At 47.7% G+C, this 17619-nt stretch overlaps 1 protein-coding gene and 1 long non-coding RNA gene across 12 annotated transcripts in view; one reads left to right on the top strand and one right to left on the bottom strand.

The window, feature by feature from the left end:
• The window catches only part of SYNE3 (spectrin repeat containing nuclear envelope family member 3), a 93979-nt gene that overhangs the window by 55035 nt on the left and 21325 nt on the right, over positions 1–17619 (top strand). For 7 of the 11 annotated variants that reach the window (XM_077323596.1, XM_077323594.1, XM_077323592.1 and 4 more), the window contains 8 exons: positions 33–377; positions 1943–2079; positions 4516–4690; positions 6486–6668; positions 8490–8633; positions 9053–9187; positions 11921–12082; positions 15661–15836. In XM_077323596.1, coding sequence (XP_077179711.1) covers positions 33–377; positions 1943–2079; positions 4516–4690; positions 6486–6668; positions 8490–8633; positions 9053–9187; positions 11921–12082; positions 15661–15836 — 1457 coding nt within the window. The remainder of the gene's footprint in view (positions 1–32; positions 378–1942; positions 2080–4515; positions 4691–6485; positions 6669–8489; positions 8634–9052; positions 9188–11920; positions 12083–15660; positions 15837–17619) is intronic. The other 4 variants (XM_077323598.1, XM_077323597.1, XM_077323602.1 and 1 more) reach the window with 2 other exon arrangements.
• LOC143830715 (uncharacterized) overlaps positions 1–17619 on the bottom strand; it is a 30398-nt gene that overhangs the window by 11659 nt on the left and 1120 nt on the right. The window lies entirely within an intron of this gene.

The following is a 17619-nucleotide window of genomic DNA, read 5'->3' as shown; positions in this document are numbered from 1 at the left end:
ATCCATTCACTCTGAGCTCCTTTTTCCTGTAGGACATTGCCAAAGACGTGAAGAATGGCGAGAAGAAACTGAGGCATCTCGAAGCTCAGTCTGTTGGCGTGATGCAGAACACCTCCCCACTGGGAGCAGAAAAGATGAAGGATGAACTGGATGAGCTGAAAAAAACCCTAGAGAAGCTGAAAGTAGCCTGCCTCGAGGAAGAGGAGAGACTGATGAAGACTCTTCGGTCAGAAAATGCCTATCACGCACAAGCCAGGCTGTTGGAAGCCGAGGTCCAAGAGTTTCACAAAAGCCTACAAAGACTGAGGAACAATTTTGAACCCAACGACCGGGTGAGAAGTGAAGAGGACTTGATCGCCTTGTGGCGGAAATACATGGTAAGTGTTTCAATAGCTGATCAGGAGGGGAGAAGAGAACCAGCTTTCTTACTGCTTCCTTCATCAAGAAGTAACTTTCCAATTAAATTGAAGTAGCATTTTTGTGTACACATATTACATTAATATTATTCTTACATGTGCAGATGAAGGGATTAGAACAGGGATTCCCAACCAGGGGTCCATGGGCTGCCCATGGGTCCATGGGCCCTTCACAGGAGCTCTGGAGGGGGTCCACAGCCTTTCCCCTCCTGCCTAAATGGACTCAGCTATGAGCTGGGAAAATGGTCACTTCCATTGATCCCCCTTTCCCCTCCTGAGCATGATTGCATTCTGTGCCTGGGAGAAGGTGGAGTCTACATGCCTACTCCCACCTTAAACAGCCTCCTGTCTCTCCTCCCCCCCCCCCAGTCCTGCCTTTTAATGAGCAGTAATGTGGGTAGTGATGTCTCTTCAGGTGACATGGCACTTCTGGGGGTGTGGCTAGCTGATGTCATTTCTGGAGCTCCTCGGAGCCTGAAAAATTATTCCAGGGTCTTCTCCCTGGTCAAAAGGTTGGAAAAAGCTGAATTAAAAGAATAAGCTTTTGTCATGATTATTTTGTATCATCCCTTCTACTTTTTGCTTTGCCTCTGTGCGTTTGCCTCTGTCCTTGTTGCCTTCTTTGGGAAGAGCTTTGCATGGTACACATGATCCCCTCCTTCCATTTGATCCATGAAACAAACCTGTGAGGTAGAATTAGTGAGGGAGGGGGCTCAAATCACGCGCTTGGCAAGTGGAAGGTCCCAGGTTCAATCCTCAGCTTCTCTAGTGACAAGGATCAAGTAGGAGGTGATATGAAAGCCCTCTGCACGAAACCCTGGAGAACTGTTGCTGTCTGAGTAGACAATGCTGGCCCTGGTAGGCCGACAGTCTGATTCAATCGAAGGCAGCTCCATGTGTGTTTATGGATTCAAATCAGGGGCTAGGTCAAGGTCACCCAGTGTACTTTAAAACTTTTGGGTGGGGGATCTACAACTGGGGCTCTCCAAGTCCTAGACCAGGGTCTATTCTGCACACAATAGATAATGCACTTTCAATGTACTTTAGAAGTAGATTTTCCTGTTCTGCACAGGAAAGTCCAGCTACCAAAGCACAGCATTATCCTATGTGTGCGGAATGGGCCCAAGACTAGGACTTGGAGTGCCCCAGTTGTAAACAGCCCACCCAGGGCCCATTCCGCACACAAAGGATAATGCACTTTCAATGCACTTTGGCAGCTGGATTTTCCTGTGCAGAACAGGAAAATCTACTTCTAAAGCGCATTGAAAGTGCATTATCTGTTGTATGCAGAATTGGCCTAGGACTCACTCTTCTTTCGGTTCTAAAATAGTTCCTTGTTGAAAGTCCTGAAAGATGAATACACTACACTTTTGATTATGTGGATGAAAGTTTACCTGTCAAGAAGCCTAACTGTAAAACCGCTCGCAACTGGATCACGTTAGCTTTCTCTAGAGCCATCTTGAAAATATATGCCAGGAGGATTGATTTTATGGTGTATTCAAAGGCTGTGTTTCTTTGCACTGAAGGCAACAAGAGCAGTTCTCGCAGAGGAGGAATCCAAGGTCGAGAGGCTGAAGGCTCAGCTGAAGGAGCTGTTCAGGTTTTCGCAGGACATGCAGCCGCTGTCGGAGAGCGTGATCGGTGCAATCCGGGAATATCAGAGGTATGTTCCAGTCGGGAGGGGCAGTGGTCTAAAATAAACGACGTCGCGGGGATTAGGTGGCTCCGGCAATATGGAAACAATGCAAGTAAGAGACTGCTTTGGATTTATCTGCCAGCTATAAAAATAACTAGTAAACCAGGTGGACGCTAATGTTAAGTTTAATAGCTTTGGCTACGGCTGCCTTGCAGAAGACAGGAAGTCGGAAATGGCAGCTGTCTCTCCAAAAAGCAGAGTGGGGGGGAAAGTACTAGCCGCAGCCTGTTGGAAAACCATCCCTGGTGCTGACTTGTTTTATTGGTCTGCCTCTGTCATGGTCTGGGCATTAGTTGAGCAGGGGGGTTGGACTAGATGGCCTGTATGGCCCCTTCCAACCTTATGATTCTATGATTCTATGATTAGTCTATGTTACAAGAGAGAGCAAAGGCAAGCTGAACAAGCATCTTTATCCCCTTTTGGCTCTTGTTCTCCAGTGGATTGTACTGCTGCAACTCTCAGGGATGGCCAAACCAGGACTCTCCAGTTGTCCATGGACTGCAATTCCCATGAGCCCCTGCAACATGCTGGCAGGGTCTCGTGGGAATTGTAGTCCATGGAATCTGGAGAGCCACAGTTTGGCCACCTCTGAACTAGATGGAAGTCTTTTTTCTCTCTTTTTTTTCCTCCCCAAGCTGCTTCCGCCAGTCAGTCTTTTGTTCACAAGGGTCCTGACTTCTCAACCAGCTCACAATGACCAGATGGAGAGGGTTGATTTTATACATGGAGAGATGCCCAGCCCAGTCCTGTGGAGAGTTGCCCTCTTCAGTGAAATTAAGGATTTCAGGCTGGCTTGGATCAAGTTGCTCCTCTAGGAAGACAGGGCTCTGTCAGTCTTCAGCTTCAGTTTCATGGATCACTCTTTGAGACAATGGCTTTAAAGACAGCTTTTGGGATTCGGCAGCCTATCTCTGCTTAAGAGCAGAACAGCGTTTGAGTCCAGGAACACCTTTAAGACCAACAAAATGTTAGTCAAGGTGTGAGCTTTCATGTCAGCTGACAAAGTGTGCACGCACATAAAAGCTCACACCTTGAATAAAACTTCATTGGTCTTAGAGGTGCCCCTGGATTCAAAGCTTATTCTGCTGCTTCAGACCAACATGGCTGTTCACCTGAATTTGTGCTTATGGGGTGAAGGCCAATGATTCGCCACTTGTTTTTCAAGTGTAGAGCCAAATACCATGCAGGTAGAAGCAGAGGCGGGAAGGAGTTGCTGCTTGCATCCTCGTGGATCCTTTTTCCCAATTTTGTTTGATGGTTTCCTTCCCCTCTTAGTGGAGCTGTCTTTCTCTTTCTGCTTACATCCAAACAGGAAAAATGGCACATTCTGCCCACTCCCCCCCCCCTTTCTCCAAGCTTTGGCAAAGGATTTCTGCTTCCTGGAATCAGCTGGAATCAGGAAGTAAAGTGCCTATGGCCAAAGCTTTTGCAGACTTGGAGAAAAGCTCATCCGCTGAGCGGTAACAAGGTCACGTTCTGTTTGCCTCGGAAGAACGTCTTCCTTGTGTCGAATACGGACCGTGCTAGCAAGCGGAGAGAGGTTTGCATTAATTAAACTGTTCATTGCAGGGGAGACCCAGCCGTGCAGATTTTCAAAACAAAACTGGGACACTTTCCAGTGACAAACAGCAAGAAGGGGCAGCTTGAACGTTTGCCATAAGCAGAGGCGGCTCTCTGCAGCTCCTTCCTCTTTGAAAGGAGTGGCAGCTGCACCAGGCCTTGTGGCAGGGACGGCGGAGAGCGTAGCAGAAATCCTCAGGGCCCTCTTTCACTGTCACAACTCAGCTCATGCCGTCCCTCTCCTTGTTTCTCTAATGAATAACTAAGTTTCCCCAATAATTATCAGCATCTGAAAGATGCTTCTTGGAAGGCCTTTTAACACTGGCTTTGGATGACAGGCCCTGACCTGGGCTGATTCTGCACTTACTTTGTTTTTTCCATTGTGGATCCTGCTGAATTCAGATTGATTTGAACTCGGGTCTTCCTCTATCCCCCCCTCCCCAGTTGAAACAGAAAGTATTCTGCACTTGATTGGGGAAGCTCAGAACGGGGAGGGGAGTCAAGCACAGCAGGAGTCTCTTTCTTTCTTTCTTTCGGCAGATTTTAGAAGGCTGTTTGAGAGCTGTCGTTTGCAAGGCCGGCTTTATCTTTCGTGATTCTCCTTGGCAGGTGCACTAAAAAAGGAATGTCTGTCTTGGTATCTAAAAAAAGGCCCTGTGGGTCATCTGACTGGCAGAAGCAGCTGCCCCAGGGCAAGAAGATGGGGTGTGGATGAAGCCAAAGACAGAGGCCCTTTGTTTTCTGAGAGCAAGCTACGGAGGCAGCCGCTAGCAATGAGGGAGGGTGGGAATTTTCCCCCTCCTGAGGTTTAAGCTTCATAATTTTGTCTGTCTGTTCTTACAGCCTGAAGGGAAGGACGTTTAAAATGAGCACAGAGACTGAGACAGAACTGAGGCAGCGCTTTCAAAGCCCTCTCCGGGAGTTCCAGCTGTGGAAACCATCAGCTCAGAGGCTCCTGGACATCACAGCAAATGTTTCTGACCCGACTCTGACAGATGCTTTCTTGCTTCAGATCGAGGTGACAGAGAATCTCTGGCATTCTAGGAAGGCCAAAAGTTGACCATACATAACTTTTTCCCCCTGCTGATACGTGCATTTCGACATCTGCCTAAACAAGCCCAAGAGTTTTCTGTGACTAGAGGAGATAAGCTTAATTTTTAACTCATAAAATGTCCATTTTTTAATGAAGGGGGAGACTTGTGTATTGCCAGGACCTTGGGCAGGGCAACGTGAAGACACAAAGTCAGGCAGTTTCTACTGGAATCTCTCTCTGCATACTTAGATGACAATTTTTGTGGATGCTATTAGAAAGGGGCTGAGGTTGCACTGCGCCGTGGTTGCCTAGCAACTCAGGACATACTGCCCAGTTATTGTTCTCCAAGTAGGTATGGGAGGGAATGGTGAATATGGCATGCAATCCTCCACTTACTGGAAATGGCCAAATAGTGTGTTGCAGAGGCTACCATAGAGAAGACCTAGAATGAAGTTCCTAGCCAGCTTCTCTTCAAAAATTGGAAAGTCTACAAGCAAAGCTGCCTGCTAATGATATAATAAGGTGATCCTGCATCAAGAGAAACATTTTCTAAAGCCAGCAGTCTGGGAGTTGTTTTTTTTTTTTTTTGTACTAGGTACAATTAATATCACAATATCATTTCTATTCAGAGCTTCTTAAAAATATGCATTACAGTCAAGGAAGAGCTACACCCATCTTAACCCATTGACTTCAGTGGGCATAGATGGGTATAACTGCTTCGTGGAACATCTGGTCATTCAATAAATAATTACTCTCTGAGGTGTTTATTTCTCACATCAAATCTTTGTCACAATAAATTATCACATCACTTAGTCAAGCGAAGAACTGTTTGTAGCCAACCCAAACAAGGTGCTGCAGGATCTGTGTGGGAAGAGGGGGGTCCGATGGAGGTGTGTCACTGGGTGGGAGAGGTGCTTCCCCCCCCTTAACACTTCCCTTGTGCCATTTTCATGACCTCAAATGTTTCCCAGAACCTCCCCTAACAGTTTTAATTTATCCCATTACTGCAAATATACCGGTTGTCTCCTAGGGCAAATAGCAGTTTGGGGGGACGGAGGCCAGGGACACACTGCAGAGGGGAAAGAGACCTCTCACTTCCTTCTCCACCTGATATTCATGATTTTACAGTGGCTATTTGCAATTTTAAAAAACTGTTGCCCTGAAATCCATTAATCAACCTTGAAGGGCCTTGCATGTTTCAGCCCTCCCACTCCCATGAAACTATTGCAAACAGAAGAGGGTTTGGGGACAAGTTCTAGGATATGCACTAAACAGCCTCTAATTTGGAGAACCGGGTTTGATTCCCCAGTTCTCCTCCACATGCATCCAGAGGGGTAACCTTGGGCCAGCAGTTCTCTCAGAGCTCCCTCAGCTTCACCTATCTCATAGGGTGTCTATTGTGGGGGAGGGGGGAGGAAGAGAAGGCAATTGTAAGCCACTTTGAGACTTCTTTAGGTAAGGGGAAAGAGGGGTATAAAACCCAACTCTTCTTCTTCTAAATGCCTGTGGAACGTTGGCCAAACCACTTGGCCTCTGCCATTGATGCTTGTAAGTAAAGTATTTATTTTAGAATGCAACCAACATGTCCCAGCTGCTGGGCATGTTGAGGAGTGTACATGGTGGCGGGAAAGTTATTGTTTAAGGAAGTTTCTGTGTCTTTGCTGACCTTCTCACTAAAGGACCCCGTCCTGAGCTTCCAAGGAACTCCCCCCCCCCTCCTCAAGACGATTAAGGAACGGGTTGAAATGCCCTGCAATCACTGATTCATTCTTTTCTCTAGGAGTTTTTAACCGAAAGCTCCCGCTTTAAGGAACAGCTCCTGATGCTACAGCTGAAAAGGGATTTCCTGACTAGCATCTTCGAAGAGGAGAGGGCAAAGTCTCTGTTGGCCGAGGCAGCTGATGCTGCCAAAGAAAGGGAGCACCTGCACAAAGGGCTGCTCCAAAGGAAAAGCAGGTTGCAGGTAAGGATCTTCCAGAGTCAAGCCAAAAATATGTAAGCCCTAGAATCATAGAATCATAGAAATATAGAATCTTAGAATCATAGAGTTGGAAGGGGCCATACAGGCCATCTAGTCCAACCCCCTGCTCAACGCAGGATCAGCCCAAAGCATCCTAAAGCATCCAAGAAAAGTGTGTATCCAACCTTTGCTTGAAGACTTCCAGTGAGGGGGAGCTCACCACCTCCTTAGGCAGCCTATTCCACTGCTGAACTACTCTGACTGTGAAATTTTTTTCCTGATATCTAGCCTATATCGTTGTACTTGTAGTTTAAACCCATTACTGTGTGTCCTTTCCTCTGCAGCCAATGGGAACAGCATCCTGCCTTCCTCCAAATGCCAACCTTTCAAATACTTAAAGAGGGCCATCATGTCCCCTCTCAACCTCCTTTTCTCCAGGCTTAAAATTCCCAAGTCCCTCAACCTATCTTCATAGGGCTTGGTCCCTTGTCCCCAGATCATCCTCGTCACTCTCCTATGTACCCTTTCAATTTTATCTACGTCCTTCTTGAAGTGAGGCCTCCAGAACTGCACACAGTACTCCAGGTGTGGTCTGACCAGTGCCATATACAATGGGACTATGACATCTTGTGATTTTGATGTGATGCCTCTGTTGATACAGCCCAAAATGGCATTTGCCTTTTTTACCGCTGCATCACACTGCCTGCTCATGTTTAGCTTACAATCCACAAGTACCACAAGGTCTCGTTCACACACAGTGTTACCTAGAAGCGTATCCCCCATCCAGTAGGCATGCTTTTCATTTTTCTGACCCAGATGCAGAACTTTACACTTATCTTTATTAAATTGCATCTTGTTCTCATTTGCCCGTTTTTCCATTGTGTTCAGATCTCATTGGACTCTGTCTCTATCTTCCAGAGTATTTACCAGTCCTCCCAATTTGGTGTCATCTGCAAACTTGATGAGTAGTCCCTGTCATTGCATAGTCTCTTGTATTAGCTATTAGAGACATTTAGACATGTGTATATATAGCAGTGATTTCATTGCCTTATCTTTTACAGGTTTTAAAACTTTATTGACTATACTGGCTGCTTTGTGTACTTTTTGCTGAATCATTGTGTGTCCATGATTAGACCGCTGCAGAAGACTCAATTTGGATCAAAATGCATTAGGTCTAAAGTTTGCTGAGGGGGTGGCCAAAGTGGGGCTCTCTGGAGGTCCATGGACGACAATTCCCATGAGCCCCTGCCAGCAAATGCTGGCAGGGGCTCATGGGAATTATAGTCCATGAACCTCTAAAGAGCCACAGTTTGGCCACCCGTGAATAGTCCATATTACGTTCTTTTAAGAATAGCCTATCGCAGGGGTAGTCAAACTGCGGCCCTCCAGATGTCCATGGACTACATTTCCCAGAAGCCCCTGCCAGCAAACCCTGGCAGGGGGCTCCTGGGAATTGTAGTCCATGGACATCTGGAGGGCTGCAGTTTGACTACCCCTGGCCTATGGGCTTGGTGTATGTTTTTAATTTTATAAATTGCACACAATAAATGTCTATATAATTTTATTATTTGTATTATGTGGACACCCAGCCTTTAGGGTCGGTTCTAACCATATTTAGTTAGATTTTTTTGTTCTTGTTCTTTCAAGTTTTCCTCCCCTTTTCCACCACTAAACCAAAAGACTAATTCTGGATTTCCAGGTCCAAAGCCCTCTGGGATGAAGAGGCTCATTTGCAAAGACACCTGCCTTGTGGGGAGACAAGGGAAGCCAGGGAGATAGTCCAAATTAGCACAAAGGCCATTATATTTTTCTCCCTTTGCCCAGGCGTTGGCGTGTCAGCATCTAGACTTTGATGCCGTCTTCAAAGCCTTGCAGAAAAAGCTGTCCAATATCAAAGCTGGCTTAGATGCTGAGAAGGAACTGTTGCCCGATCTGTTGAACAAAGAAGCTCGGCTGCAGAGACTGCAGGTAAGAGCCACCAATTTGTAGTAAGGAAACCCCTGTTTTAAGATATGCTACTGCAATTTCTTATTTGGTTTATGATCCATTGCACCCATTGGGCTCAGAACAGCTTCCAGCAGTTTCCCCTCCCCCTGATGCATTTTTCACCTGGGAATGGTCCACAGTCAAATAAGATCAGGATGATGGCACAGTAGAGAAGGCCCTGTCCCTTCTGCCTGCCCCATTGCTTTTACCTGGGACCCAAATTCAAAGCATAACTGGGTTTTTCAAAAATGTTGGGAGCTCTGAACAGAGGACTGCCCAGCAGGAACATCAGGTTCAGCCTTCAGATAACACAGGCCTGAGATCTTTGAAGGTACCCGCTATGGAATCCTTGGGCATCATCTGGCCTGGCTCATTAAAAACTCTGCTGTCTTCTTCCACAGGCCATCCAAGAAGAACTGGCAGAATGCGCCATTCAGATGGAAGAACTGGAAAAGGGTGCCAAGACAGACCCAGCTCAGACGCACAGGATAAAGCAGCTTTCTTCAGACCACCAAGCACTGAAGAGGTCTCTGGAGGTAACTCGGAGGTTTGGTGAAGACTCGCAAGCCATACAGTTTGCTTCTCCCTTCCTCCGGTTGGAAGGCAAGGCAATTGAACCCACTCGCCAGTCCCTTCATGTGCACAGGCCCCTTGGGAGAAGGACTGTGCTCCCTTACAGGGTTCCCAAAGAAGGAGAGGCAGAATTGATGGATGGCCCAGGTTAGCCTGATCTCATCAGATCTCAGAAGCTAAGCAAGGTCAGCACTGGTTAGTATTTGGATGAGAGGTCATCCAGGAAGTCCAAAGTTCCTATGCAAAGGAAGTCAATGTCAAACCTCCTCAGTTAGTTTCTCATTTTGCAAACCCTACAGAGGGTCACCGTAAGTTGGCTACAACTTGAGGGGGGAGGAGATGTATGCAGAAAGAAAAAAGTGAGTGTAAGTTGTGCTTTTTCTATAGACGTACTAGTTGTTTTTCTACCTTTTGCTCTTTTTAATCACATTAGGGCCTCTTTCTCATTTTTCCAGGGATTGATGGTGCTTTTATGTATTACTATGGTGAAGATCTTAGTACTAGCTCATCAGGAGAGAAGATATACTGCAGGATAAAAGGGGTTGTAATGGCAGGAAATGAATGCACCAAAGCCCAGCTTTCAGTGTGGCCTCAAGTGATCTGTTGTGGGGGGAGGGGGGGATAAAGCCATCAATCACTTTATTTAAAAAAAAACACAGACAGCAACTGGCTTGGGGTTTTCAAGGATGTTCAGAGGTGAATATGCTATTGCCTTGCCTCTACTTCGCAATTCTAGACTTTCTCAATGGCATTCCACTCAATTACTAACCAGGGCCAGTCCAGCTTAGCTCCGAGATCTGATGAGGTCAGGCTAGCCTGGGCCACAAGGTCAGGGCAAAGGATAAATTTTGGACTGTTACAGATCAGAATCTACCGTCTCTGGGAACTCTCCAAGGTCCTGCAGAGCCTGACCCTAAACTTGGTTCTCAGGAGCTGCACTGCTGTGAAGCCCATGAGCTGCTGTCCTTTCCTTTCAGCTTGGCTAGGGCACGCTCTGCCACATGGGCCATTGTCAAGAGTGACCATTTAAGGTCCATAGGACAATCCTCCCTCTCGAGGGCTGCACGCCATGCACTGGTCCACAGTTCCTATTAGCTGCAGCAAGATCAATATAGTTGTCAAGAGGCTTATGAGCAGTCATTGCACTGAATGGGCCCAAGCTGGCTTTGCTAATGACCTTGTTCAGATCCAGCTGCCAGGTGATGCTTTACTGGGGACTTGGATGCAGTAATAAAACGGAGATGAAGAGGGCACTAGTCCTTGGCTCTAATAAACGAAAAAACAAGCTGAGCTGCACCTACACAATGAGGCTTTGTATTTATTAGTTTTTCCTCCCCTTTTTAATCAAGTCTCTCTTTTCTAGTCTGCAACTTATTTCATAAAGTGCATGAAGTGAAAACTAAATGTTCGGCCTATCCATTTGTTTTCATAAAGCACCCCCCTGTGGCCAGACTTAGATATGCAGGAAGTTGGAGCTAGTAAAAGAGATTTCCCATTCTACTGTAGAAGGTTGGTTCAGATGTTACTTGGGCTGCTTTTTAGCTAGTTTTATTTTTGGGGAAGGACCATGGTCCAGTGGCAGAGGATCTTCTTGGCATGCAGAAGATCTCAGATTTAATACCTGGCATCTCCAGTGAAAAGGATCATGGAATCGCTCACGTGAGAGATCTTTGCCTAAGACCCTGGAAAGCGACTGCCAGTCAGAACACGGGTCTGATTCAGAATAAGGCAGCTTCGTGTGTCCATGTATTAGGGCAACAGCCTAAAATGTAATCAGTATTTCACCTGAGCGTGGAGCTCATTGGTTTTCATCATGGCAACTTCCATAGCACCAAAGATGTCTTATTATTATACTTATTATTATAGAGTGATAGAGAGTGATGGACCTATGCTGAACGGTGGGGGAGGGGAGGGGTGATATATTTATTATCTGCCATCTTGACATTGTGTATTGTGTTTTAAATATGTTTTAATGGGTTTGTGTAAACCACCGCGAGACATTTGAGAGTGGCAGTATATACATGAATGAATGAATGAATGAATGAATGAATGAATGAATGAATGAATGAATATTCAATTTATTACCCGCCATTCCCAAATGGCTCATGGTGGGTTACATCAAAATAACCCCCCTGTTAAAACTCAATTAAAACCCCAGACATTAAAAAAAGATCACAATCTGATTATCACAATTTAGAAAAGAAGAAACAGCAGAAAAACAATACAAAACCATTTGCTTCTTCTCAGAATGCAAGAGGCTGTAATCTAACAACTACAGAAATTAAACTGATCTTGTTAAGAATCATAGATTGATAGAATTGGAAGGGGCCATACAGGCTCATGTAGTCCAGCCCCCTGCTCGATGCAGGATCAGCCTAAAGCATCCAGGATAAGTAGCTGTGATACAAAAGGAGAGCAAGGCAGGGTCTTTAAGACCTTGACCTGGGAAATGTGCTCCCCCCCCCCCCCACCTCTTTCATTTTTAAACTATTTTCCTAACATCTAACCTGAAGGTGATTTTGGACGAACTGGAAAGCGTGCCCATTGTTTTATGTTGTTTTTGTTCGCCCGAATTAACGTGGGTTTTGTTTCTGATTCGACTTATGCTCCAGTCTCCTTTTCTGCTGATCCTGACTGTTACTAGCTGCCGATGTCACATGTCAATGTCACTTAGTCTCTCCTGGGGTCACTTTCAGGCCATGATTGCTCGGAGCAAGCTGCACGTGCAGGAACACTGGACGTTCAATGACAAATTGCTGGCGCTCCAGCAGTGGCTTACAGTGACCAGACAGAAACTGGAATCCTACTGGGATGTCGGCGAGGGATGGAAGACAAACAGCAGAGCTGCTGATCTGGAGGTAGCAAATGTTTCAGGGGCTGCTGCTACACTGGGGGGGCTGCAAAAGAAGAGGGAGGGAGAGAGCGAGGGCGGTGTCATAGCTAGAGCTAACAGACTAGGGCAGGGGTAGTCAAATGGCGGCCCTCCAGATGTCCATGGACTACAATTCCCATGAGCCCCTGCCAGCTCGCTGGCAGGGGCTCATGGGAATTGTAGTCCATGGACATCTGGAGGGCCGCCATTTGACTACCCCTGAATCTGGGAGATTCAGTGACCTGCTTTGCCATGGAAACTTGCTATGTGGCTGTGGATCAGACCCACCCTCTCAGCCTCATCTCCCTCTTGTGTTGCCACCTTCAAGTTCGGAAATTCCTGGAGATGGGGGGTGGGGTGGAGTCTTTGTGGTTTGGGGAGGGATCTCAGGCAGATATAACGCTATGGAGTCCACCCTCCAAAGCAGCCATCTTCTCCAGGGGAACTGGTCTCTGTCATCAGGTGAACAGTTGTAATTCCTGGAGATCTCCCAGCCTCACCTAAGGTTAGCAACCTGACCTACCTCTAAGGACTTGTTTTGAGTGTAGAATTGAGGAGGGGAAAATGGTGGAAGCTACTGTGGGTCTTCACTGGACAGAAAGGCAGGGTCTAAAGGAAATCAGGGAATAAGGTCAGAATGTGAGCCAGCTTGGTGTTGTGCTTAGGAGCGGCAGTTTCTAAGCTGGTGGGCTGGGTTTGATTCCCTGCTCCCCCACATGCGGCTAGCTGGGTGACCTTGGGCTCACCACAGCACTGAAAAAGCTGTTCTGACTGAGCTTTAATATCAGGGCTCTCTCAGCCTCACTCACCTCACAGGGTGTCTGTTGTGGGGAGAGGAAAGGAAAGGGGACTGTAAGCCGCTTTGAGACTCCTTTGGGCAGAGAAAAGCGGCATATAAGAACCAACTCTTCTTCTTCGGTTATATCAGGGCTCTCTCAGCATTACCTCCCTCATAGAGTGCCTGTTGTGGGGAGAGGAAAGGAAAGCAACTGTAAGCTGCTTTGAGACTTCTTTGGGCAATGAAAAGCAAGATATAAAAGCCAAATCTTCTACTGCTGCCATAGAAGCATGCTGGAAGACCCTGGGCCAGCCTTACTTACTCCACAGGGTAGTTGTCAGGATAAAATGGAGGAAAATAAATCATTGCAAGCCCTTTGGGTCCCCAACAAGGGAAAAGAGCCTGATGTAAAAGGCATAAGTGAAGTAAAGATAAGCCATCTAGTTGCAGATGGGGGCTTGTGTAGCCCAACCCTAGGCAGGGTTTGCAGGCTGCGGCCACTTGCCTGAGTCTAGAGATTGCCCAGATGGAAGGCCACCTGGAAACCCCTATGCAGACCTTCTGGAGTCCCATGATGGAACAGAATTTGGGCTTAAGTGCAGTAAAATGAATTAATTAATCCCTAGGACCTAGCAAAACTTTAGCAAAGTTAGAGAATATAGTGAAGGAAATCTTTCCCCCAGCGTGTTTCCAGTTACTCCATCTCTCTCTTGGGACAGTAAAAACACCTAATATTTTAGTGTACACTTTTAAGATTCCAGTTACAGAAAAAAAACTACCTATGGATAAGCTAAGTTAAATACTTTTAAGAGTACCACACAGTCTTCTTTCTCTATTTCTTACTGGTAGGTGGTAGCGACCCTCATCCAGAACGTTGGCCTGATTCAGGGAGTTTTGTCTTCTACTTGTAAGAAACAAAGAGGAGACATAGATACTGTTGAAGTATTTGTAGTATCCTACATCTAGGTGGGTTTAAGTCCATGGAAATGAATTGCATGAGTTAGTTGCAATTGCCTTCAGGAGGATATTGATGAGGACACTGACAACCATAATTTGGCATAAAATATTTGGCCACAGCCTTTATTCAACATTGAGCGTGGCAAGCATGGGAAGAGAAATTTGCCCTCTTGTGGTCAGCTGACCACAAGGCAGCCCATCACAGCCTGCCCCTCAACAGGTTGCATTGGCTATCCAGCCCAGAATCCCAGACATAATGGCAGGCTGAAAAGGGGGGGGGGAGGCAACACGGAGTGACCCCTCCGGGCGTCAGCCTCTGTTGGGTTCTCCTGCCTCCTGGAAACGCAAGCCTTCAACCAGGCTCTACATCCACACAGCCCCTTAAGGGGGCCCCCAAATCTAGGGGAGGCCAGCGCGCAAGCTTCCCATGCTACACTTCCACCGGCTGTGACAATCTTTAACCGCTCCTGCGGTTAAATAAAAGGGTAAGGCCACCTGGGGAGGAGTTAGGGTGGGCCCTGTCCAGGATAAAAACTCAGAGGGCCCAATCAGGAGTCGCAAAGCGGCTCCTGATTGGGCCCTCCGAGTGTCCATCCAGGGCCAAGCAGCCAATGTGGAGGCACACGAAGCACCTTCCTATTGGCCCCTCACCAGGACAGACCAAAATTCCATTCACCCAGCCCAGTCTGGCTGCCAGTCTGCTCCTGACCACCGAAGGGAGAGGAGGTCAGCAGGGCTGCCAAGGGGGATGAGAACAGAGGCTTGGACAGGCTGCGCCAGCCCTTTTCGCCCCAGGGCTGTCCTAACTGTCACATCCAACTGTAACTTCCCTCCCTTTGCCTCAGAACACTGACAGAGTGCTCTCCTCCCTCCCACCTCCCTTCAGGCCTGCTGCAAAGGAGCCTCTGACAGCCCCTGACTGAGGGGAGGGAGGCGTTTCCAAGAGCAACACAGGGGAGTCTGAGGGCCTTCCTTTTGAGGGGGGGGGACTTTCCCCTTCTGCCAAACAGTTGGCTGACAGGGAGGCCACAGAAAAGTCACTTAAAATACTGCTCTGGCCAGGGGTTAGACACAGCCAAGCCATGTGTCTTTCTTCTTTGCAAGTCTCTGCAGGTTTGAGGCCACTGCACACCGTTATTCTGCAGAGGAAACTGGCTCTTTTGTCTCCTGTTTCATCTGCACAACAACCCTGTGCAGTAGGCCTCAACATTCAACCCCATGCCCTTACAGACTGGACAACTCCTCTCCTTCCTCTTCCAACTGCCAAGCTCTAGTGCCCGTTGTATTCTTGGAGACAACGGGCTTTGCCCCTAGTTAAACAATACAATCCAAAATCTAACAAATAGTCCCAACAATTCATAAATAGGGAGGGAGGGAAGGTTTTGTGTCTTTGGGCGCCCTGACGGGGAAAAAGAGGCGGAGCAATGTCAGGCCATCCGTTTAACTGACGCCTAGCTCAGCCACGCCCCGTTGCCATGCCAATACACACCCTGCCAGTGCTGGGAGCTCTCTCCCACCAGCCAGGTCCCTGACGGCGTTCCTCCCCCACACATGAGTCTTGGGGGCTTTTTAACAAATCCTGTGCGTTTCCATAGGACCGTATTGTGGCTGACTTAACCGGAATCCAGGCTAAGTAACCTGAATTAGCCCCTATATGAAATTTTTTAAAAGTGTCCCCCAATCGCTTTCTGTGCACACCAAGGGCATTGCTGATTTATTTTTGTTTGTACCAGTTTCAGTGAATTGCATGCATTTTACGATGTTAAACCGCTTTGCATATCAGGCCATTAAAAAGAGCAATACAGCAACTCCCCCTTGGAAATTTTCAGAAACTGCAAGCTGAGTTTCCTGACAAAGAAATCCAGTTGCACCTCACTGAGGCCCACGGGCAGTTGGTGGAGGAAAATTCCTCTCCGGAGGGGGCGGCCCAGATCCGGACCGAACTGAAAAAGCTGAAGGGGTCTTGGAAGTCTCTCGAAGACATGATGTCAAGGTACTTGGTGAGGTGAGACAGGCTCAGGCTAGGCCTCTCCCCGTTGGGTCCCACGGCTGGCTGGGGAGGGCAGGAGAAGCCGTGGTTGTGTTGACCTCTCCCGTTCCCTCAGCACCGGCTGGGCCTGGTCGCTTTTGCTCTCATTTACTTTGCGGTACTTTATATTAGCCCTGTGACATTGGAAGACTCAGGGCCAGTTCCACTTTTGGGAAGGCCTGGGCACAGAGTGAACAGGGGGCTCCCTCTGCCTACCACCAGGACCCCCCCTCCCCCCCACACACACACACACTCCTCTCTACCCCCAACCATGTGCCTTTCAGCTGCCTTCTCTCCCTCATGAGCCTTCCCACAATACACAATCGCAGCCGCTCACATTGCCAGCATGCCCACTGCCAGAAATCTCTGGGCAGCATGCCAACTGCTCAGGAGCACATGGAGGTCAGGTTGGCATCAGGAGAGGTACACAAAGGGAAGGATTGGCAGAAGTGAGCAGTGCCAGAAGCCGGGGAACCTAGCCACTGCCCCACCATAGGGTGTGGCCCTGTTGGCAGTTGCACAACTGGATTCCACAGTAGCTACAGGATAGTAGAGGGAGGGTGGCCAAACCGTGGCTCTCCAGATGTTCATAAATTACAATTCCCATGAGCCCTTGCCAGCCACAATTTGGCCACCCCTGCCTTAGAGGGTTTGTCTAGGGGTGGACTTTCAAGAAGGGACTTTCACGAGACTATTTCCTAGACCAGGGGTGGCCAAACTGTGGCTCTCCAGATGTCCGTGGACCGCAATTCCCATGAGCCCCTGCCAGCACTGGCAAGGGCTCATGGGAATTGCAGTCAATGGACATCTGGAGACCCACAGTTTGGTGGGTAGAGCAACCCTTCCAGCATAGAAAAACTGTTTGTAGGCATCCCCAGAGAACATGGGCCCTGTAATAAACAGCATCTGTGGTTCTAAACAAAATCCTTTCCCATAGGTCCCTTTCTTTTGCTGAGTGAAAATATATTTCTACTCTCTTACATTCGAATGATCTTCTCAGACTGGACCCTTTCTTTTCCTGCAGCTCCACAGCTTCTCCTAATGATGGGGTGGGCTCTTTCTAGGTCCTTCTTTGGGGGGGAGGCAGTGAAATAACACCTATAAGTCCCAGTGAATTGTGGAGGGGTGCTGGGAACGTAACCTTTTGCCTCCTTTCCTTTCTTCATAACTTTCCTGGCACCTGTAAGCTTTCCTGTCTTGACCACACTTTTCCTTCCCAGACTGAAGCAGCTCTTTCACAAGGTGCAGCTGGCAAGGAAATCCATCTCCACCTCCTGAGTCTGTCAGGTTTCCTCATCATTGGGGGAAACCAGCCACAGGTTGTAGCCGTTTCCTAATCACAGCTACGAACTCTCTGTTAGAACAATCCCCCTGAAAGTAACAATCCATTAAAAAATGGCCCTCAACAGGAACGCCTCATCCAGGGAAAGTGAGCAAAATCCACTGGCAGGAACCCTTTCCCCCCTTGTCACGGTATCTTTTTTCAGCTCTTTCCTCATCCCCGCCCACCCCTAAATGCTGCTAAGCTAGTATTATAAAGTAGGACTTGGGCTATGGTGCTTCAGTTCTCTGGAAGAATCACAAAGACACTCTTAGAGCTATGAGGTAAGATGAAGGGCTGGATCCCGATAAAATTTTCCATCCGTGGAATGGAGCTTTCCAGACTCCTCCATCCCACTAAAGCCCACAGATCTCCTCAAAATTTCACTCCTGGGGAGAAGGGAGACCCTGAGAAATTACATGGGAGGGTCTGCAGCAG

The sequence above is a fragment of the Paroedura picta genome, chromosome 2 (genome assembly GCF_049243985.1).
Source record: "Paroedura picta isolate Pp20150507F chromosome 2, Ppicta_v3.0, whole genome shotgun sequence".
NCBI classification, from domain to species: domain Eukaryota; kingdom Metazoa; phylum Chordata; class Lepidosauria; order Squamata; family Gekkonidae; genus Paroedura; species Paroedura picta.
This window is presented reverse-complemented; position numbering and strand designations above follow the sequence as displayed.